The sequence below is a fragment of the Pleurodeles waltl genome, chromosome 8 (assembly GCF_031143425.1).
Source record: "Pleurodeles waltl isolate 20211129_DDA chromosome 8, aPleWal1.hap1.20221129, whole genome shotgun sequence".
Classification (NCBI taxonomy): domain Eukaryota; kingdom Metazoa; phylum Chordata; class Amphibia; order Caudata; family Salamandridae; genus Pleurodeles; species Pleurodeles waltl.
The window spans coordinates 654,664,350-654,688,667 of NC_090447.1; the positions used below are offsets into that span (position 1 = coordinate 654,664,350).

At 47.5% G+C, this 24,318-nt stretch overlaps 1 protein-coding gene across 2 annotated transcripts in view; it reads left to right on the top strand.

The window, feature by feature from the left end:
• The window catches only part of TOMM70 (translocase of outer mitochondrial membrane 70), a 208,703-nt gene that overhangs the window by 132,379 nt on the left and 52,006 nt on the right, over positions 1–24,318 (top strand). For both annotated transcript variants that reach the window (XM_069204747.1, XM_069204748.1), the window contains exon 10: positions 12,429–12,526. In XM_069204747.1, coding sequence (XP_069060848.1) covers positions 12,429–12,526 — 98 coding nt within the window. The remainder of the gene's footprint in view (positions 1–12,428; positions 12,527–24,318) is intronic.

Below are 24,318 nucleotides of genomic sequence, written 5' to 3' on the forward strand. Positions count from 1 at the left end.
AACTTTTGGCTGTTGTTGATACCTACTTTGATTGAAAGTATGCTTTTGTTTTAAGTATGTTGGGGGTGTCTACAAAAGTATTGAATATAATGAGGTTAAACATGTTCCTTTTACCTTGCGGAGAAGTGAGCGCACAACATGACATCCTACATTTTTGAAGGATTTTGTTTGATTTTTTTTTGTGTTAAATTTTGTTAAAGTATGTTGGTGGGGAAGGTGTGAAGTATCCTGTCTGTTTGGTATCTTCCTCTAGTTGTAGCCATGCCAATGTATTATAATAGTCTGTAGAGAACTTAGAATGTATAATAGGGTTTCAAATCAACACTGGAATGTTGGTGTGAGATGGTCCCTAACATGGTTTAGACGTTTCTGTTGTACTGTTTTACCTGAATAAAGAAGATTTATTTAACCTCACTGAGGACCATTGCTTTTTCACAATCCTGCTAACCAGGCCCCAGCACAAGTGTTCTTTGCCTAAAACTGTACCTTTGCTTCCACAATTAGCACAGCCCTGGAATGCAGTTAAGTCCCTTGTAGAAGGTACCCATGGTACCAAGGGCCCTGTGACCAGGGAAGGTCTCTAAAGGCTGAAGCAGGTATTTTGCCACCAGAGGGGACCCCTCACTCAGCACATGCACACTGCCTTGCAGTTTGTGTGCGCTGGAGAGGTGAAAAAGACAGTCGACCTGCACCCCTCTCAGGGTGCCATGCCCACAAACCACTGCCTGTGGCATGGGTAGGTCACCCCTCTAGCAGGCCTTGCAGTCCTACGGCAGGGTGCACCATACCACAGGTGAGGACATAGCTGCATGAGCAATATGCCCCTACAGTGTCTAAGTTCATTCTTAGACATTGTAAGTGCAGTGTAGCCATATTGAGTATATGATCTGGGAGTTTGTCATTACGAACTGCACAGCACCATAATGGTTTCACTGAATACTGGGAAGTTTGGGACATCTCAGCACAATAAAATGCCAGTGTGGGATGTATTGAAAAATGCACACAGAGGGCATCTTAGAGATGCTCCCTGTATGTTAGCCCAACTGCTAGTGTAGGACTGACCGGTCTGTGCCAGCCTGCCACTTTCAGACACGTTTCTGACCACATGGGGTGAGTGCCTTTGTGCAGTCTGTGGTCAGAAACAAAGCCTGTCCTGGGTGGAGGTGCTTCACACCTCCCCCTGCAGGAACTGTAATACCTGGCGGTGAGCCTCAAAGACTCAAGCCTAGGGTTAGTGCCCCAGGGCACTCCAGCTAGTGAAGTTCCCCGCCCCCGGACAAAACTCCCCTTTTGGTGGCAAGTCCGGCGGGAAAATTAGGGAAAACAGGGAGAAGTGACCACCCCAGCCAGGACCACCCCTAAGGTGTCAAGAGCTGAGGTGATCCCCCTCCCTGCAGAATCCTCCATTTTGGTTTGGAGGAAAGGGACCAGTAGGGATAGGAATGTGCCCTCCTCCCCAAAGGGAGTGGGCGCAAGGAGGGTGTAGCCACCCCAAGGGGCAGTAGCCATTGGCTACTGCCCTCTGACCTCTAACACACCCCTAAATCTAGGATTTAAGGGCCTCCCTGAACCCGGCTCATCAGATTCCTAGCGACCTACAAGAAGGAGGACTGCTATGCTGAAAACCCCAGCAGATAAGAAAGAAGACAGCAGCTGCTTTGGCCCCAGCCCTACAGCCTGTCTCCTGCTTCAAAGAATCGGTAAAAAGACCAGCAACGCGTCCACCGGGCCCAGCGACGTCTGCCAACTCCAGAGGACTGCACTGCACCGCACCCAAAAGAACCCAGAACTCCAAAGGACAGCGGCTGTTTGAAGAAACCTACAACCAAGGACTCCCACCTCACTCCAGATGCGTGAGTCTTATCCCCTGTGCACTCAACGCCCATGGCCAGTGTCCAGCTGGTCCACCCTGCAAGAGAGGGACCCCAGGCGATTGCGAGCAAGTGCCTACCCCGGGTTGACCTCTCCACCCCTCCATGACGACGCCTGCAGAGGGAATCCCGAGGACCACCCGGACTGCGAGCTCCGGACGAAGATATCCAACACCTAAAGGGGACACTACACCCGCAGCACCTGGGCCTTGGAGAAACCGACCTCCTTGCCTCTTCGTTCAACAGATGGTCCTCCTCCCTGTCCGACCGCTGGTGTGCCCGAGACACCCCCCTGGACCCCACCTGCAGCCTCTGAGTGACCCCGGGGTCTCCTCATAGACCAGCATTGAAAACCCAACGTCCTGTTTGCACCCGGCCGCCCCTGTGCCGCTGAGGGTGTGTGTTTGGTGCCTACTTGTGGCCCCTCCAGCGCTCTTCTTATCCCCCCTGGTCTGCCCTCTAAGTCGCGATTACTTACCTTTTGGCTGACTGGATTCCGAGTACCCCCTCTCTCCATAGGAGCCCACGTTAAATTTGCTTAACTTTGACCTCGGTACCCGGCCGGCCCCATGTTGCTGGTGGTAGGTGTTTGGGGTTAACTTGAACCCCAACCGGTGGACTTCCTAAAACCCGGAGACTGAGACTTGTAAGTGTTGTACTTAACTGTAAACAGATCTAACTTTTCTTCCCCCCATATCCGTTTGAAAAATACAGTGTACATTTTTAAAACAGCTTTTTGCCAATAATTCAAAAACTGTATGTTCGATGGCATCTGTCGCTGTAGATACGCATGTTTTGCAATAGCTCGCCATCTGGTGTTGGGCCGGAGTGTTACAAGTTGTTTTTCTTCGAAGAAGTCTTTCGAGTCACGGGACCGAGTGACTCCTCCTTTTGTGTCCATTGCGCATGGGCGTCGACTCTATCCTCGATTGTTTTTTTTCCGCCATCGGGTTCGGACGTGTTCCTGTCGCTCCGAGTTTCGGAACGGAAAGATAGCTAAATTCGGAAGATTTTCGTCGGTATTGTTGCGTTCGGGATCGGCGTAGTTAGATTCAACACCGCATCGAAGATCGAAGAGCTCCGGTGCCCTTCGGGGTAGTTTTTCGATCCCCCGTCGGGGCCTGGTCGGCCCGACCGCGTGCTGAAGAACGCCGATGGAACGGACCCCGTTCCGTTTCTGTCCCAAATGCCACAATAAGTACCCCTATACAGACCAACACTTGGTCTGTAACCTGTGCCTGTCACCTGAGCACAGTGAAGACACCTGCGAGGCCTGTCGTGCGTTCCGGTCCCGAAAAACACTACGAGACCGTCGAGCCAGAAGACTTCAAATGGCGTCTGCGCCGACAGCCCACCGAGAGTTCGAGGAACAAGAAGAGGAAGGTACCTTCTCGATCCACGAATCGGACTCCGAGGAATTCGATGACCCACAAACCGTGAGTAAGACGTCGAAAACAACACATAAGAAGATTGACAAGGCCCAGGGGACGCCACTGCCACCAGGCCATGGCTCGACCCATAAATTCGGTGACCGACCGTCGGCACCGAAAAAGGCCCAAACAGTGCCGAGACAGTCCGACCCCGGTCGAGACACCGGTACGCAGCCTTCTCGGGACCAAGAAAGTGCTGGAGACAAGCATCGACACCGAGATATCGGTGTAGACACGGCTCGACGCCGAGACAGCGGCACCGACGAAGATCGACGCCGAGAGGTTTCGGCCCCGAAAAAAAGAAAAGTCAGCTCGGAGCCGAAAAAAGATGCAGACAGGGTTTCGGCGCCAAAACAACCTGCAACCGACCCAGTTTCAGGCTCTTATACAGAGGAGCATTCACTAACCTCCCAAATGCGAAAGCATAGGTTCGAGGAAGAGCTGCAATCTACCGATGTAGACCATACGCAAAAGCGTATCTTCATACAGGAGGGAACAGGGAAAATAAGCACCCTTCCCCCTATTAGAAGAAAGAGAAGACTGGAGTTCCAAACTGAACAAACATCACAAACAAAGGTGGTGAAAAAGGTTACTCCACCACCCTCTCCTCCACCTGTAATTCACGTCTCACCAGCACAAACTCCATCACATTCCCCAGCTCACACCACCATGAGCCAGGGTGACCAGGATCAGGACGCATGGGACTTATACGACGCCCCAGTGTCAGATAACAGCCCGGAGGCATACCCTACAAAGCCATCTCCACCAGAAGACAGCACTGCGTATTCTCAAGTGGTGGCTAGAGCAGCACAATTTCACAATGTAAGCCTCCACTCAGAGCAGGTCGAGGATGACTTTTTATTCAACACCCTCTCCTCCACCCACAGCTCCTACCAAAGCCTGCCTATGCTCCCTGGTATGCTCCGGCACGCAAAAGAAATTTTTAAGGAGCCGGTCAAAAGTAGGGCAATCACACCAAGAGTGGAAAAAAAGTATAAGGCGCCCCCTACAGACCCTGTTTTCATCACTGCACAGCTGCCACCAGATTCCGTCGTTGTAGGAGCAGCTAGGAAAAGGGCCAACTCCCACACATCTGGGGATGCACCACCCCCGGATAAAGAAAGCCGCAAGTTCGATGCAGCTGGAAAGAGAGTCGCAGCACAAGCTGCAAACCAGTGACGCATCGCCAACTCTCAAGCACTACTTGCGCGCTATGACAGAGCCCATTGGGATGAGATGCAACACCTCATTGAACATCTACCCAAAGACCTACAAAAAAGGGCAAAGCAAGTGGTTGAGGAAGGTCAAAACATTTCAAACAACCAGATACGCTCCTCCATGGACGCAGCAGACACAGCTGCAAGGACAATTAATACATCCGTGACCATCAGAAGGCATGCATGGCTACGAACGTCTGGGTTTAAACCAGAGATACAGCAGGCAGTTCTCAATATGCCTTTCAATGAAAAAGAACTGTTCGGTCCAGAAGTGGACACAGCGATAGAAAAACTTAAAAAGGACACAGACACTGCTAAAGCAATGGGCGCACTCTACTCCCCGCAGAGCAGAGGAAACTACGGCACCTTCCGCAAGACACCCTTTAGAGGGGGGTTTCGGGGTCCGGCCACACAAGCCAGCACCTCACAGGCAACACCGTCCAGTTACCAGGGACAGTACAGGGGAGGCTTTCGGGGCCAATACAGAGGAGGGCAATTCCCTAGGAATAGGGGAAAATTTCAAAGCCCCAAAACCTCTGCAACTAAGCAGTGACTCACATGTCACTCATCCCCTCCACACAACACCAGTGGGGGGAAGAATAGGTCATTATTACAAAGCATGGCAGGAAATCACTACAGACACTTGGGTTCTAGCAATTATCCAACATGGTTATTGCATAGAATTTCTACAATTCCCTCCAAACATACCACCAAGAGCACAAAATTTATCACAACATCATTCCGAGCTCCTGGAGACAGAAGTTCAAGCACTATTGCAAAAGAATGCAATCGAATTAGTACCAAACACACAAATAAACACAGGAGTTTATTCACTGTACTTCTTAATACCAAAGAAGGACAAAACGCTAAGACCAATCCTAGACCTCAGGATAGTAAACACATACATCAAATCAGACCACTTTCACATGGTCACACTACAAGAAGTGCTACCATTGCTCAAACTACACGACTACATGACAACCTTAGACCTCAAAGACGCGTATTTCCATATACCAATACATCCATCGCACAGGAAATACCTAAGGTTTGTATTCAAAGGAATACATTACCAATTCAAAGTATTGCCTTTCGGTTTAACAGCAGCACCAAGAGTCTTTACAAAATGTCTAGCAGTAGTCGCTGCACACATCAGAAGGCAGCAAATACATGTATTCCCGTATCTAGACGACTGGCTAATCAAGACCCATTCGTTATCAAAGTGCTCACACCACACAAATCAAATCATACAAACCCTCTACAGACTGGGGTTCACCGTCAACTTCGCAAAATCCAACATCCTGGCGTGCAAAGTACAACAGTACCTAGGAGCCATAATAAACACAACAAAAGGAGTAGCCACTCCAAGTCCACAAAGAATTCAAAACTTCAACAACATCATACAACGCATGTATCCAACACAAAAGATACAAGTAAAGATGATATTACAACTCCTAGGCATGATGTCTTCATGCATAGCCATTGTCCCAAACGCAAGACTGCACATGAGGCCCTTACAACAGTGCCTAGCATCACAATGGTCACAAGCACAGGGTCACCTTCTAGATCTGGTGTTAATAGACCGCCAAACTTACCTCTCGCTTCTATGGTGGGACAATATAAATTTAAACAAAGGGCGGCCTTTCCAAGACCCAGTGCCACAATACGTAATAACAACAGGTGCTTCCATGACAGGGTGGGGAGCACACCTCGATCAACACAGCATACAAGGACAATGGAACGTACATCAAACAAAACTGCATATAAATCACCTAGAACTGCTAGCAGTTTTTCAAGCACTAAAGGCTTTCCAACCAATAATAGTTCACAAATACATTCTCGTCAAAACAGACAACATGACAACAATGTATTATCTAAACAAGCAAGGGGGGACACACTCAACACAGTTGAGCCGGTTGGCACAAAAGATATGGCATTGGGCAATTCACAACCAAATTCGCCTAATAGCACAGTTTATCCCAGGGATTCAGAATCAACTCGCAGACAATCTCTCTCGAGATCACCAACAGGTCCACGAATGGGAAATTCACCCCCAAACTCTGAACACTTACTTCAAGATCTGGGGAACACCTCAGATAGACTTGTTTGCGACAAAAGAGAACGCAAAATGCCAAAACTTCGCATCCAGATACCCACACAGGCAGTCCCAGGGCAATGCCCTATGGATGAACTGGTCAGGGATATTTGCCTACGCTTTTCCTCCTCTCCCTCTCCTTCCTTATCTGGTAAACAAACTCAGTCAAAAGAAACTCAAACTCATATTAATAGCACCAACTTGGGCAAGGCAACCCTGGTACACAACGCTGCTAGACCTATCAGTAGTACCACACATCAAACTGCCCAACAGACCGGATCTGTTAACTCAACACAACCAACAGATCAGGCACCCAGATCCAGCATCGCTGAATCTAGCAATCTGGCTCCTGAAATCCTAGAATTCGGACACTTACAACTTACACAAGAGTGTATGGAAGTCATAAAGCAAGTCAGAAGGCCATCCACCAGGCACTGCTATGCAAGTAAATGGAAGAGGTTTGTTTGCTACTGCCATATTAATCAAATCCAACCATTACACGCAACTCCAAAAGATGTAGTGGGTTACTTGCTTCACTTACAAAAATCTAACCTAGCTTTCTCTTCCATTAAAATACACCTTGCAGCAATATCTGCATACCTGCAGACTACCTATTCAACTTCCCTTTATAGGATACCAGTCATTAAAGGATTCATGGAGGGCCTTAAAAGAATTATTCCACCAAGAACACCACCTGTTCCTTCATGGAACCTAAATGTTGTCCTAACTAGACTTATGGGTCCACCTTTCGAACCCATGCACTCCTGCGAAATACAGTTCCTAACCTGGAAGGTTGCTTTCCTCATCGCCATTACTTCCCTAAGAAGAGTAAGCGAGATTCAGGCGTTTACAATACAAGAACCTTTTATACAACTACACAAGAATAAGGTCGTCCTGAGGACTAATCCTAAATTTTTACCAAAGGTTATTTCACCGTTCCATCTAAATCAAACAGTGGAACTTCCAGTGTTCTTCCCACAGCCAGATTCCGTAGCTGAGAGGGCACTACATACATTAGATGTCAAAAGAGCATTAATGTATTACATTGACAGAACTAAAAACATCAGAAAGACTAAACAACTATTTATTGCATTCCAAAAACCTCATGCAGGCAACCCAATATCAAAACAAGGTATAGCCAGATGGATAGTTAAATGCATCCAAATCTGCTACCTTAAAGCTAAACGACAGCTGCCCATTACACCAAGGGCACACTCAACCAGAAAGAAAGGTGCTACCATGGCCTTTCTAGGAAACATCCCAATGGAAGAAATATGTAAGGCAGCCACATGGTCTACGCCTCACACATTCACCAAGCACTACTGTGTAGACATGTTATCCGCACAACAAGCCACAGTAGGGCAAAATGTCACTTACCCAGTGTACATCTGTTTGTGGCGTCAGTCGCTGTAGATTCGCATGTGCCCACCCGCCTCCCCGGGAGCCTGTAGCAGTTCGGAAGTTACCTTCAACTATTTGTATATATATAATTTCAACCTTATATAGGTACATGCTTAGTCACTCCATTGCATGGGCACTATTACTACAATACAACTCCTACCTCACCCTCTGCGGGGAAAAACAATCGAGGATAGAGTCGACGCCCATGCGCAATGGACACAAAAGGAGGAGTCACTCGGTCCCGTGACTCGAAAGACTTCTTCGAAGAAAAACAACTTGTAACACTCCGGACCAACACCAGATGGCGAGCTATTGCAAAACATGCGAATCTACAGCGACTGACGCCACGAACAGATGTACACTGGGTAAGTGACATTTTCATACTTACCTATTACAAAGTACTGTTGATACCTGTTAAATACGAAACTTTTAAGGTACTTACCTGCAACTTGAATCTTGTGGTTCTAAAAATAAACTTAGAAAGTATATTTTTGCATTATAAAAACTATTGGTCTGGAGTTAAGTCAGTGAGTGTGTGCTTCTTCTATTTTCTGTGTGTGTACAACAAATGCTTTGCACTACCCTCTGATAAGCCTAACTACTCGACCACACAACCACCAAGAGAGCATTAGTATAATCTACTTTAGCCTATGTTAAGCAGCTGGGGAACCCCTGGACTCTGTGCACACATTATCTCACTTTGATATAGTATATACAGAGCCAGCTTCCTACAATAATGTACTGTAATCTGGCAGCCAAAGGGTTTGTGCTTTAAGGGGTTAGGCCTACTTGTCCCAAAGAGACAATAAACATGAAAACTCGTCCTTTACCCCCAAACAATATACCCTGGGTGTCGGGCTATAGGAATTCCACACCCCTGCAGGAAGAGGCGGGCAGAAACCGGCAGCAGTCACCTAAACAAAAATGCTGATATCCAGGTTTATCAACAACAGCAGATCTTATGACATACATTCTGTAATGTCCCTGTTGGCCTTAATCAAAATTTAGTTTTGAATTCAGAGATAGTGTGGGATAACTCTCCTGTAACTTGCTTTTAGTTCTGTACCTTAAGCAATGTGGAGTCAATACTGATACTGTATAATTATACCGTTCTGTTTTTAGAACATCTGGTCTGTGTGATTTGGGCCTTATTTAAAGTGTGGCGTACAAGATACTCCCTCATGGATGTTCCATCTGCAGTATTTCAAAATCATGATAACCTATGGCACTTGTAATACAGAGGACAGAATATCTGCCACGTTTTGCTGAAGTATCTCATCTTCCAAACTCTAAATAAGGTCCTTTGTCCACATCCTGTGTGACCGCTAGAACCTTATTATTCAAATGGAGTCTCTTCTAGATGTTGGATATCCACTTGCCTAGCAGGTTCGCATGTCCTCATTGCATTTTTGGATTTACTGGGTATAAAGTCCTGTCTAACACTCGAAAGATGCTCTCTCGATATCTATATCTTTTGTTGCTACCAAGTAGTCTAATGTTTGTGTGAGCAAATCTATGCATCTATATTTGCTTGTGCTAAAATGCAGTTCATATTTACTAACCAACCATTCGTTCATTGGCAGTGATCCTGATCCACTGTGACATGGACTATCCAGGACTGGTGCTTTGTTCAGGTCCACCTCTTCAAACAAGGCCACCTAGTCACCCTTAGAGGAGGGATATTTTGCCGGTATATTTAGAGAGAATACTTACCTCCCTAAGATAGGTTTGAGCATATGGTTCTTGAGGAGGTGACCTTTCACCTCTTTGTCCTCTCTTCAGAGAATTTAGAGTTTCTCATGGGTGTCAACAAATCCTCCACCAGAGCACACTATACCAGAAATGGGCTACAGTTCTGCATCTGGGCATTAGTGCAGAACAGCTGATCATTTATATTTTTGAGTTAATTTTGAAATGTCTGGCAGAGACTGGACTGCAAGTAAATACCTGCTGGCCATGCTGAGCGACAGTAGGAGTATAATGGGAGAAAGCCTTGGGAATTATTTTCCTTGGCCAAAAAGGCTTTCTAGGCAAACAAGCATGATAATTCGTTTTTTTACATTCGAGAGTTTGAGCTGGACTGTTCTTACTGGAGCAGTGTCAAGACCGTTTTGCATATGCTTGGGCCCAACCTGAGATGACATGGTGGACAAAAGAACAATGGGTTGGAGTGCTTCCTTGAGCGATAGCCAGTGGTAAAGTTTATTGCAGGCATTTCTCCCATCAACTTCTGTGTGTTTGATGACAGATGTGTTTTCTGTTATGGTTCCTGAAAGCCTCCTGGACCCTCAGCTTGGTTCGGATCAAGCTGACGCCCAGACCTTTAAAGCCAATTGCATCCAGCAAAATAGAACTACTGTCTGCATTATGTGATCTTCATTTATAGTCTTGAATTGTAGAATTATTCCCTGCTGTGTGTGGACCACTGAACTCTTTATATCAATATACTTGTCCATATTTTAACAGGTGTAGTTTGAAGTCTATTCAGTCTATATGATGTGAAGGATCCTTCAGGAACCAAGGCAAAATATTTTCGGAATTTAGACCGCATGACTACAATTATTCTTCTCTAAAAATTGCACTGCAACATAGAGAGCCCAAGCCTCTCTGAAAAGGGAAAAACAGCTTAATGGGCATAGATTATAGAAGCTTGAGAACACTTATCCTGCCCCTATAAAATTCCAGTACCTTCCACTACTCTCATGCTTTGTAATGATCGTTTCATCACAGAGCTAGTTCTTATTTCGGCTCTTGCAAGAAGGTCCTGGAACACATTGGGTGTTTCACACCCTGTTTTTCAGAGAAATTTCATTTTTTCCAATTTCACTGTGTTTTATGTCTGTTAAGCAAGTGGCCAACATTTTTCTGAATTCTGCAGGTGTTTTTCCCTAAGAATCCCTTCTCTGCTGGGTAAATGGTGCTCCTTTGGAGGAAGAGGGCAACTTCTGACTCATTGAAGGTGTCTGTGGATTCTCCCCTCTTCACATTTAGTAAAAGAATGAAAGGTGAATTTTGCACGAAGGTGTCGAAGAGTACTTTTAAAGACCTTGAGGGCATTGTACTGAAATGTATTCTGGAAGACCTGAGGGCAAAGGAGTAGTAGAAGCAGAAGGAAAAAATCTGAAAAGCCTTCAGGCCATGTAGGCTCTACAGAGAGAATGTACATCTGATCTTCCAGAGAAATAAGGTACTGGAAATGTGGAAGGAGATACCACCATCGCCATTTTCGCTTATATTCTCATTCGCCCTCGAAGAGCATGACGTTGGCAGAGTGTATTTCTGTCAAAGGCCTGCTGCACTGTGACCCACTGACACCATCACTGGTCTTCAAACTCCTCGACTTCGAGACACTTCATTCGGATGATGACATTTTTATCATTAACGTCGAAGTGTTCCAAGTGCATGACTGCGTCTCCCTTGTCATTGATGCAGACAGTTCATTTGATGTCACCCCCATGGTCTCCAACACTGGAATTGTCATTGCACCACTTCTCAACAACATCCATGTGTCCATGGCCCAAAAAGAGGTTGAAAGTTACACCTGAAGACACTGCAATAAAACCTCTGGAGCCTCCATATTTTATTATTTGTTCACAAGACCCGGTGCAGACCCTCCTGAGACATTAAAACCTGCTTCTTTGTCTAAGCATATGTCATGTCTGACCTCTGTCCCATATCAGGAAGATGCCTTTAACACCTAGTTGGTGGCTCTCCTGCCTATGCCTCACTCTCTCCGTTGTGAGAAAGGCACTCCCTTCAAACTTCCAAAAGGTGCTGGCAACAAAGGTCTCCTGTGTCTTCATCTCACTCTGATGGCAACATCGGGAGTTCCTGCAGTCCATCTGCTGCAGCCTCTTCCTCAATGTCTTTCCTGTGAAAGACATCCAACATCTTTCAGAAGGACTTTTGAATTTAAAATTGCTGTAGAAGCACCACAATCCACAGTATCCATCATCGAGATACTACAACCTAGGGCACCAATGCGACTCAGCTTAGGTTTATCTGAAACTGTTTGTAAAATGAGTGGCAAATACATTGAGTGCTTTTCTAGCATGAGTGTTGGTTGCAAAATCAATGACAAAAAATTTAAAAGATCCTTAACGAACAAATGGCGTAAAGCGTAAAATAAAGAAGCTGAAAACCTGTGGGTCTATATTGGTCGCAGCTTGCAGCAGAGGTGGTCAGCTCTTTACTTTCTTGACTGATGTATTTTTTGTTAACTGGTTTGTGCTGCAGTTGAGTTGGATTTACCAGCTCAATATCTCCTAATTACTTCTTGCCTTAGGCATAATGCTTTTTAAACTTGTCAATCTTTGTTTTTAAAATGTAAAAAAAATTTATGGGCAAATTGGTTGGGAGTGAGTTTCACAGCATATTTAAGTTACATGCAAAAATATTTTTTTATATTTACCTGCAGGCACTAACAGACCAACAGCAGTTTGGCAAAGCTGATGAGATGTATGATAAATGTATTGACCTGGAGCCGGATAATGCCACAACATATGTTCATAAAGGGTATGTATTAGTTAAAGGAAAACCTGATCATGATATATTATTAAACTAAATAAACCTACCGGCATAATGTTAAAAACATGCATTCAGTGTGAGTAGCAAGCTACTGCATCTGCTATTGTTTTCAGCTTGCCACAAGCAAGCGGGCTGCTGAGTTGAAAGTAATTTGTCATAAACCTGATGACAACCTGGAAGGAATGGGGACCATATGTGGATAAAATTAACTTGGGGAAATTATCCCAGGCACCAGACTGGATCCAAAACTTTGAAGCTCTTGCAGCAGCTGGGGCAGGCTGGTTCTGTTCCGAAAGTGACACCTGGCAACATCACAAATCCCATATAGTGCCCACCTTGGTGCAACAGCTCCTTTTTTCCACGCCTTTTACTGTGATCCAGCGTTTTTTTCATTGAGCTGTTTTTTTTTTTTTTTTCTTTTTTTTTTTTTTCCTCTAAGCACTTCAGAATTAAACTATTACTGCAGTGCTATGATGTCTAGGGACTGATGTCTATTACCGACCCTCACTCTGTTTGCCTGAGATTGGATCCTGACTCAGTTATGCTCATCTTGCCTCAGTGTATATCCCAAGACAGTTATTTGAGAGCGAAGCAAAACTTTTTATGGCGTATGCCTATGATAACATATTAGGCTAGTACTGTTTCTGGACCTGCTTGAAGTCACAGACTGCATGCTCATCGAGTAAACATAAGAAACACAAGAAATGTTCTTTGAGAGGTAAGTCACCTGTAGGAGGCTGGACTGGCTTGTAGTGAGTACCAAGGGGTACTTGCACCTTGCACCAGGCCCAGTTATCCCTTATTAGTGTATAGGGTGTCTAGCAGCTTAGGCTGATAGATAATGGTAGCTTAGCAGAGCAGCTTAGGCTGAACTAGGAGACGTGTGAAGCTACTACAGTACCACTTAGTGTCATATGCACAATATCATAAGAAAACACAATACACAGTTATACTAAAAATAAAGGTACTTTATTTTTATGACAATATGCCAAAGTATCTTAGAGTGTACCCTCAGTGAGAGGATAGGCAATATACACACGATATATATACACAATAGCAAAAATATGCAGTATAGTCTTAGAAAACAGTGCAAACAATGTATAGTTACAATAGGATGCAATGGGGAAACATAGGGATAGGGGCAACACAAACCATATACTCCAAAAGTGGAATGCGAACCACGAATGGACCCCAAACCTATGTGACCTTGTAGAGGGTCGCTGGGACTATTAGAAAATAGTGAGAGTTAGAAAAATAACCCTCCCCAAGACCCTGAAAAGTGAGTGCAAAGTGCACTGAAGTTCCCCTAAGGATAAAGAAGTCGTGTTAGAGGAATAATGCAGGAAAGACACAACCCAACAATGCAACAACGCTGGATTTCCAATCTGGGGTACCTGTGGAACAAGGGGACCAAGTCCAAAAGTCACAAGCAAGTCGGAGATGGGCAGATGCCCAGGAAATGCCAGCTGCGGGTGCAAAGAAGCTTCTACTGGACAGAAGAAGCTGCGGTTTCTGCAGGAACGCAAAGGGCTAGAGACTTCCCCTTTGGAGGACGGATCCCTCTCGCCTTGTAGAGTCGTGCAGAAGTGTTTTCCCGCCGAAAGAACGCCAACAAGCCTTGCTAGCTGCAAATCGTGCGGTTAGCGTTTTTGGACGCTGCTGTGGCCCAGGAGGGACCAGGAGGTCGCAAATTGGACCAGGAGAGAGAGGGGACGTCGACCAAGACAAGGAGCCCTCTCAGCAGCAGGTAGCACCCGGAGAAGTGCCAGAAACAGGCACTACGGGGATGCGTGAAACGGTGCTCACCCGAAGTTACACAAAGGAGTCCCACGTCGCCGGAGACCAACTTAGAAAGTCGTGCAATGCAGGTTAGAGTGCCGTGGACCCAGGCTTGGCTGTGCACAAAGGATTTCCGCCGGAAGTGCACAGGGGCCGGAGTAGCTGCAAAAGTCGCGGTTCCCAGCAATGCAGTCTAGCGAGGTGGGGCAAGGACTTACCTCCACCGAACTTGGACTGAAGAGTCACTGGACTGTGGGGGTCACTTGGACAGAGTTGCTGGATTCGAGGGACCTCGCTCGTCGTGCTGAGAGGAGACCCAAGGGACCGGTAATGCAGCTTTTTGGTGCCTGCGGTTGCAGGGGGAAGATTCCGTCGACCCACGGGAGATTTCTTCGGAGCTTCTAGTGCAGAGAGGAGGCAGACTACCCCCACAGCATGCACCACCAGGAAAACAGTCGAGAAGGCGGGAGGATCAGCGTTACAGAGTTGCAGTAGTCGTCTTTGCTACTATGTTGCAGTTTTACAGGCTTCCAGCGCGGTCAGCAGTCGATTCCTTGGTAGAAGGTGAAGAGAGAGAGATGCAGAGGAACTCGGCTGAGCTCTTGCATTCGTTATCTAAAGTTTCCCCAGAGACAGAGACCCTAAATAGCCAGAAAAGAGGGTTTGGCTACCTAGGAGAGAGGATAGGCTACTAACACCTGAAGGAGCCTATCAGAAGGAGTCTCTGACGTCACCTGGTGGCACTGGCCACTCAGAGCAGTCCAGTGTGCCAGCAGCACCTCTGTTTCCAAGATGGCAGAGGTCTGGAGCACACTGGAGGAGCTCTGGACACCTCCCAGGGGAGGTGCAGGTCAGGGGAGTGGTCACTCCCCTTTCCTTTGTCCAGTTTCGCGCCAGAGCAGGGCTAAGGGGTCCCCTGAACCGGTGTAGACTGGCTTATGCAGAATTGGGCACATCTGTGCCCAACAAAGCATTTCCAGAGGCTGGGGGAGGCTACTCCTCCCCTGCCTTCACACCATTTTCCAAAGGGAGAGGGTATCTCACCCTCTCTCAGAGGAAGTTCTTTGTTCTGCCATCCTGGGCCAGGCCTGGCTGGACCCCAAGAGGGCAGATGCCTGTCTGAGGGGTTGGCAGCAGCAGCAGCTGCAGTGAAACCCCAGGAAGGGCAGTTTGGCAGTACCAGGGTCTGTGCTACAGACCACTGGGATCATGGAATTGTGCCAACAATGCCAGGATGGCATAGAGGGGGCAATTCCATGATCTTAGACATGTTACATGGCCATATTCGGAGTTACCATTGTGAAGCTACATATAGGTAGTGACCTATATGTAGTGCACACGTGTAATGGTGTCCCCGCACTCACAAAGTTCAGGGAATTGGCTCTGAACAATGTGGGGGCACCTTGGCTAGTGCCAGGGTGCCCTCACACTAAGTAACTTTGCACCTAACCTTTACCAGGTAAAGGTTAGACATATAGGTGACTTATAAGTTACTGAAGTGCAGTGTAAAATGGCTGTGAAATAACGTGGACGTTATTTCACTCAGGCTGCAGTGGCAGGCCTGTGTAAGAATTGTCAGATCTCCCTATGGGTGGCAAAAGTAATGCTGCAGCCCATAGGGATCTCCTGGAACCCCAATACCCTGGGTACCTCAGTACCATATACTAGGGAATTATAAGGGTGTTCCAGTAAGCCAATGTAAATTGGTAAAATTGGTCACTAGCCTGTTAGTGACAATTTGAAAGAAATGAGAGAGCATAACCACTGAGGTTCTGATTAGCAGAGCCTCAGTGAGACAGTTAGTCACTACACAGGTAACACATTCAGGCACACTTATGAGCACTGGGGCCCTGGTGAACAGGGTCCCAGTGACCCATACAACTAAAACAACATATATACAGTGAAAAATGGGGGTAACATGCCAGGCAAGATGGTACTGTCCTACATCACCCACGTGCCCACCAACTCCCACAGGTCGAACTTGGCCAGCCCGATGGGTCTTTGGTGGCGATTCTGCTGTATCCTGACTTCCCTGCTCCAGGCCTGGGTCTAGTGGCATTTCTTATTGCCATGTTCAGCATTTTCTGCAGGGCAGAAACCCTCTCGGACATGCCTTTGAGCCCCATGGGACTGTGACATGCCTACCTTGTCAGTGCTGGTGCTGTTGGGCATGGTCTACTCGCCCTGCAGTGCCGCCCTGACTCGCCTCTTCACTACACCTCAGAGGTATCTGACGCTGCCCATGCTGCCTCGTCGACACACACCCCTGACCCCGCCAGCAGGCTAGCTGGAACTAGCCCGTGAACCCACCAGCAGTTGGTAAGTTTTCAGGGGAGACCTCTAAGGTGCCCTCTGGGTGCATGTATTAATAAATCTATCACTGAAACCAGATCTTGTTTATTAATACAAGATATTTGATTCCAAACATTCCTAGTTTCAGTGAAGCCATCATGTATCTGGGGAACTCATATTGGCTAGTGTCCAGCACATGTATTTAAAATTACTTCACTGCACGCATACTATGTCTAAGAATCGACAAAGACATAGCAGGGGCATATCTGCTCTTATGGATATGCCGTCACATGTAGTTAAATGCACCCTGCCTTAGGGCTGTAAGGCCTGCTGTTAGGATGACTTATAAATATTACAGGCAGTGTTTTAGGGGACATGGCACACAATGTGTGTGCCGTGTCATGTTTTCACATTTGGGAGAACCTTGTGACGCAGCCTCCAATCGCAGCCTGCAGGAGGTTGGTGCTAGGTCCCTTAGAGTGGCACAAGTTGTGCTGCTGCTCTTAGGGCCCTTCCTCAGTACCCATGTCCTAGGTACTAGGGGTACCATGTACCAGAGACTTACAGAGGTGGTAAAGGACCTGGCCACTTGGGGATCAAGTGACGAGGTGTCTTGTTTTGGGGAAGGAACACGGGCGCTGGGGACCTGGTTAGCAGGATCCCAGGGCACTTCAGTCAAAGTAACACCAAAAAACAGGCAAAAAGTGAGGAGGCGGGCACCACAACCAGAATCCTGCAGGACTCCATTCCGCATCTGTGTTTGGTGGCGTGCCAGATTTTCTCACACAGACCAGCATCGTGTGTGCAACCTCAGATTCTCCCTGTACTATTGTGAGGTTGACTTTGACACCTGTGAGTGCTTCCACTCCAAGAAAATGCTCCGGGACCGAAGAGTTTGTCAGCTGGAGATGGCCCAGAAGACACCGGACAATACCCCAGACATCTTTGGAAAGGTGCATCCTCAGGAGGAATCTGCACAGGAGGAGGGAGCCCATTCTATTCGGGACAGCTCAGACGTCCAATCTGACATCGAAAGCTATGAAATCACTTCTGTCCAGCGCATCAGTATTGTGGCCCCTCCTGCCCCACATAATACCTTTAAAAAGACTTTCCAACGCCTCGTTGAGGTATCCCTTCTGCCACTGCCACCAGGCCATGGTCAGTACAGAAAGACTGTTTTGGGTACTCCGGCCCAGCAATGAAAAAGAGCATTAAGATCAAGACTGCGTCCTCTACCTCCATTTCCTCAAACTGAGAGATCGTTTCGATCTGACCTTGGGACTGAGCTGGCATCCTTCAACCTAGGCTTTGGTGCTGAGCAAACCACACAGATCAAAACCTTCAGTGCTTTAATCTTCAGAGGCTAGGGACTCAAGACAGCCTTCTACCAGCCCTTCTTCTGTTGAGCCAGTTTTGGAAACAGTGGATGCTCGTCAGTACAAACTCCAAACACAAGAGGGCACAGGCTGGATCATTGTCACTCCTTCCTCTCCTGTGCTCCTCAAGAGAAAACTACCTTTTCAGGAGGCTTTAGACATCCCTTTCCCTTCTAAGGAAAACCAAAGACAAGGCTACCAGCCCTCCCCGTAGACCTTCTCCACCACATCCTCCTCTTCTTCCTTCACCACCAACTCTATCTTCACCTCTGCCCCCTTCCCCTCCTCATTCCCCCACTCCACCCTTACTGGGGGATTACACACCTCATAGTTCTTCTCTGTTTTCCTGTGGAGGTTTAGGGAGCCTCCGGATTGACACATTTCCTTGGGACGCATATGATCCTGACCCTGTTCCCTCCAAAGACCCTGTTCTCTCCAAAGATCGTGTTCTCTACCCCACATGCCTTTCACTACCTGAGGATACTACTTCTTACCAATAGGGAGTAGCTACATATGGAGAGCTGCATAAAGATCCCGTCGAGCAGGACTTCTTCTTCCACATACTTGTTACCGTTCAAAGGTACATACAGCATCTCCCCATGCTCCCCGGTATGCTTCGACATGCGTAGGATATTTTCAAAGAGCCTGTTTGCTCTAGAGTAATCACGCCAAGGGTGGACAAAAAGTATAAGGCAGCTCCATCTGACCCACTCTACATCAGGTCACAGGTCCCACCAGCAAGCAAACCATCAGGCCACTAGAGACTATTCTCCCCCTGACAAGGAGAGTAAGAAAATAGATGCTGTGGGGAAAAGAGTTGCAGAACACACCATGAACCCCCTGGCGCATAAACAACTCCCAGGCCCTGCTAGCCTAGTACGACAGGGCTCATTGGGATGAAATAGAGAAGCTCCTCCAATTCTTACCTGAAGAACATCGCAGAAGGGGACAACAAATTGTTGCAGAGAGGCAGGTAATCTCCAATAATTCAGTCAGGTGAGCCCTGGATGCCACTGGCACAGCAGCTCGTAGGATAAATTCCAGTGTCGTTCTCTGGAGAGATACTTGGCTGTGTTGCTCAGGTTTTAAACCTGAAGTCCAGCAGGCAGTCCTCAATATACACTTTGACAAGGAGCAGAAGGGGACAACAGATTGTTGCAGATAGGCAGGTCATCTCCAATAATTCACTCGGGTGCGCCCTGGATGCTTTTGGCACAGCAGCTTGCGGGATAAATTCCAGTGTCGTTCTCTGGAGAGATACTTGGCAGCGTTGCTCAGGTTTTAAACCTGAAGTCCATCAGGCAGTCCTCAATATACCCTTTGACAAGGAGTACCTGTTTGGGTCTCAAGTGGACACCACCTTAGAGAAACTCAAGAAAGACACAGACCCTGCTAAAGCCATGGGTGCCCTTCAGTCTCCTACACAGAGAGTCACTTTTTGCTGCCCTGGGTTAAGAGGTTCATACAACTTCTCTACCTCTGGGGCGTCTACCTCACACCCTCGACAGTCTCAATCCACCTACACTAGAGGATTTTACAGGGGCTCTTACAGAGTTACCAACAACAAAAAAGGGAGGGGAAAGAGCACCACTACACATTGGTCATCCTCTACTGCCAAGCAGTGACTGCCTTCCCCTTGCTCATCGTACACCTGTCTGCGAAAGACTCCCAACATTTCGGTCCAACGTGGAACACCATTACCACAGACCAGTGGTTGCTTGCCATTATCCAACATTATTCTCTGGAACTTACCACCACTCCTCCCAATATCACCCTTCCCCTGCACTCACAAGCTATCTCAGGAACACTTAACCCTTCTCAAACAAGAGGCCCCAGCCCTTCTTCTCAAGGGGGTCATAGAGCCCGTACTGCCACAACATAAAGGAACAGGAATATACTCTGTATACTTCCTTATTTCCAAATAAAAATGGCTCTCTCAGGTCAGTACTCGACCTTGGGCCTCTAAACAAATACATCCTTTTGGAACACTTCCACATGCTCACCCTTCAGGATGTAATTCAGCGCCTACAACAAGGTGACTTTATGACCGCTCTAGAGCTAAAGGATGCCCACTTTCACATACCTAAGTTTTGTTATTGTAAGCAGACAGTATAGGAAAGTGCCACTGTTGGGCACTAAAGATGGCTCAGTAGATGGAGTGATCTTCTCAATCACCCTCTCTGGCCAACAGCAAGCTGACTTTAGGAGAGTCCTACAACAGTTTGCTGACCTCTTTTCCCTAACCCCTTGTCAGATACACCTGTATACCCATGATGTGGACACAGGCTCAGCATGCCTGTCAAAAACAACATTTTTAGACAGTTTGACCAAGTTAAGGAAAGCATCAAAGTGGAAGTCCACAAGATGCTGGAATTGGGAGTGATTGAGCACTCTGACAGTCCCTGGGCTAGCCCAGTGGTCTTAGTCCCCAAACCTCACACAACAGATGGCAAGAGAGAGATGGGGTTTTGTGTAGACTACAGAGGACTTAATTCTGTCACCAAGACAGATGCCCATCCCATTCCAAGGGCAGATGAGTTAATTGATAAATTGGGTGCTGCCAAATACTTGAGTACCTTTGACTTGACAGCAGGGTACTGGCAAATAAAAATGGCACCAGGAGCAAAAGAAAAGACCGCATTCTCTACAACTGATGGGCACTATCAGTTTACTGTGATGCCCTTTGGCTTAAAGAATGCCCCTGCCACCTTCCAAAGATTGGTGAATCAAGTCCTTGCTGGCTTGGAGTCCTTTAGTGGAGCTTATCTTGATGATATTGCTGTCTTTAGCTCCAGCTGGCAAGATCACCTGGTCCACCTGAAGAAGGTTTTGCAGGCCCTGCAAACAGCAGGCCCCTCTATCAAGGCATCCAAATATCAGATAGGGCAGGGTACTGTGGTTTACTTGGGACACCTTGTAGGTGGAGGTCAAGTTCAGCCACTCCAACCCAAGATCCAGACTATTCTGGACTGGGTAGCTCCCAAAACCCAGACTCAAGTCAGGGCATTCCTTGGCTTGACTGGTTACTATAGGAGGTTTGTGAAGGGATATGGATCCATAGTGACACCCCTTACAGAACGTACCTCTAAGAAAATGCCCAAGATGGTATACTGGACTGTAGAATGCCAACAGTCCTTTGACACCCTGAAACAAGCTAAGTGCTCAGCACCAGTTCTCAAAGCTCCAGATTACTCCAAGCAGTTCATTGTGCAGACTGATGCCTCTGAACATGGGATAGGGGCAGTTCTGTCCCAAACAAATGATGATGGCCTTGACCAGCCTGTTGCTTTCATTAGAAGCAGGTTCCTCCCCAGGGAGCAGCGTTGGACTGCCATTGAGAGGGAGGCCTTTGCTGTGGTCTGGTCCCTGAAGAAGCTGAGACCATACCTATTTGGTACTCACTTTGTAGTTCAGACTGACCAAAGACCTCTCAGATGGATAATGCAAATGAAAGGTGAAAATCCAAAACTGTTGAGGTGGTCCATATCCCTACAGGAAAAGGACTTTATAGTGGAACACAGACCTGGGACTGCTCATGCCAATGCAGATGGCCTTTCCAGGTTCTTCCACTTAGAAAACGAAGACTCTTGGGAAAGGCTAGTCTCATCCTCTTTCGTTTGGGGGGGGGGGGGGGGGGGGGGATTGTGTAAGGAAATGCCTCCTTGGCATGATTACCCCCTGTCTTTTTGCCTTTGCTGATGCTAAGTTATGATTTTAAAGTGTGCTGGGACCCTGCTAACCAGGACCGAGCACCAGTGTTCTTTCCGTAAACTGTACATTTGTCTCCACAATTGGCACATCCCAGGCACTCAGGTAATTCCCTTGTAACTGGTAGCCCTGGTACCAAGGGGCCTGATGCCAGGGAAGGTCTCCAAGGGCTGCAGCATGTCTTATGCCACCCTAGGGACCCCTCACTAGGCACATACACACTGCTTGCCAGCTTGTGTGTGCTGGTGGGGAGAAAAAAGACTAAATCGACATGGCACTCCCCTCAGAGTGCCATGCCAACCTCACACTGCCTGTGGCATAGGTAAGTCACCCCTCTAGCAGGCCTTACAGCCCTAAGGCAGGGTGCACTATACCCCAGGTGAGGGCATATGTGCATGAGCACTATGCCCCTACAGTGTCTAAGCAAAACCTTAGACATTGTAAGTGCAGGGTAGCCATAAGAGTATGTGGCCTGGGAGTCTGTCAAACACGAACTCCACAGCACCATGATGGCTACTCTGAAAACTGGGAACTTTGGTATCAAACTTCTCAGCACAATAAATGCACACTGATGCCAGTGTGCCCTTTATTGTGAAAAACACCCACAGGGCATCTTAGAGATGCCCCCTGAAAACATACCTGACTTCCAGTGTGGGCTGATTAGTTTCTGCCAGCCAGCCAAGCACCAGACATGTTGCTGGCCACATGGGGAGATTGCCTTTGTCACTCTGTGGCCAGGAACAAAGCCTGTACTAGGTGAAGGTGCTTCTCACCTCCCCCTGCAGGACCTGTAACACCTGGCGGTGAGCCTCAAAGGCTCACCCCCTTTGTTACAGCGCCACAGGGCATCCCAGCTAGTGGATGCCCACCCCTCCAGCCACTGCCCCCACTTTTGGCGGCAAGGCTGGAGGAGATAATGAGGAAAACAAGGAGGAGTCACCCCCCAGTCAGGGCAGCCCCTAAGGTGTCCTGAGCTGAAGTGACTCCTACTTTTAGAAATCCTCCATCTTGTAGAAGGAGGATTCCCCCAATAGGATTAGAGATGTGCCCCCCTCCCCACAGGGAGGAGGCACAAAGAGGGTGTAGCCACCCTCAGGGTCAGTAGCCATTGGCTACTGCCCTCCCGGCTCCTAAACACACCCCTAAATTCAGTATTTAGGGGCTCCCAGAACTGAGGAAGATAGATTCCTGCAACCTCAAGAAGAAGAAGCCCTACTGACCTGAAGACCTGCAGTGAAGACGGAGACGACAACTGATTTGGCCCCAGCCCCACCGGCCTGTCTTCCCTACTTCGAAGAAAACTGCAACAGCGACGCATCCAACAGGGTCCAGCGACCTCTGAAGCCTCAGAGGACTACCCTACATCTAAAGGACCAACAGCAGCCCTGTTCAAGAAATTGCAACTTTCTGCAACAAAGAAGCAACATTTAAAGACAACACGTTTCCCACTGGAAACGTGAGACTCTCTACTCTGCACCCGACGCCCCCGGCTCGACCTGCGGAAAACTAACACTACAGGGAGGACTCCCCAGGGACTGCGAGCCCGTGAGTAGCCAGAGTTGACCCCCCTGAGCCCCCACAACGACGCCTGCAAAGGAAATCCAGAGGCTCCCTCTGACAGCGACTGCCTGTAATAAGGAACCTGACGCCTGGAACCAGCACTGCACCCGCAGCCCCCAGGACCTGAAGGAACCAAACTCCAGTGCAGTAGCGCCCCCAGGCGACCCTCTGCCTAGCCCAGGTGGTGGCTACCCCGAGGAGCCCCCCCGGTGCCTGCCTGCATCGTTGAAGAGACCCCGGGGCCTCCCCATTGATTCCTATCAGAAACCCGACGCCCGTTTGCACTCTGCACCCGGCCGCCCCTGTGCCTCTGAGGGTTTACTTTCTATGCCTGCTTGCCCCCCCGTGCCCTACAAAACCCCCGTGGTCTGCCCTCCGAGGTCCCGGGTACTTTGAGCCCTGCAAGTGTTTTACTTACCTGTGAACTTAACAAATACTTACCTCCCCCAGGAACTGTTGATTTTTGCACTGTGTCCACTTTTAAAATAGCTTAGCTTATTGCCATTTTTGTCAAAACTGTACATGCTATTGTGATTATTCAAAGTTCGTAGAATACCGGAGTGAAATACGTTTCATTTGAAGTATTATTTGTAAATCTTGAACCTGTGGTTCTTAAAATAAACTAAGAAGATATATTTTTCTATATAAAAACCTATTGGCCTGTAGTAAGTCTTTGAGTGTGTGTTCCTCATTTATTGCCTGCATGTGTACAACAAATGCTTAACAATACCCTCTGATAACCCTACTGATCGACCACACTACCACAAAATAGAGCATTAGAATTATCTCTTTTTGCCACTATTTTATCTCTAAGGGGTACCCTTGGACTCTGTGCACACTATTTCTTACTTTGAAATAGTATATACAGAGCCAACTTCCTTCAGGAAGGTAATTATTTTGTAAAAGCATACCATGAATCCGCACCACCTGCACCGAAGTTGAATGCACCTGACATGGATTGTGAATGTAAGATGACACTCCTGTAGACCAGTCCTCACTATTAAGTCTTTGTTTATAAATAATATTCTTATTCCAAATTGTGCTTTTAGCTCATCATCCTAGGAG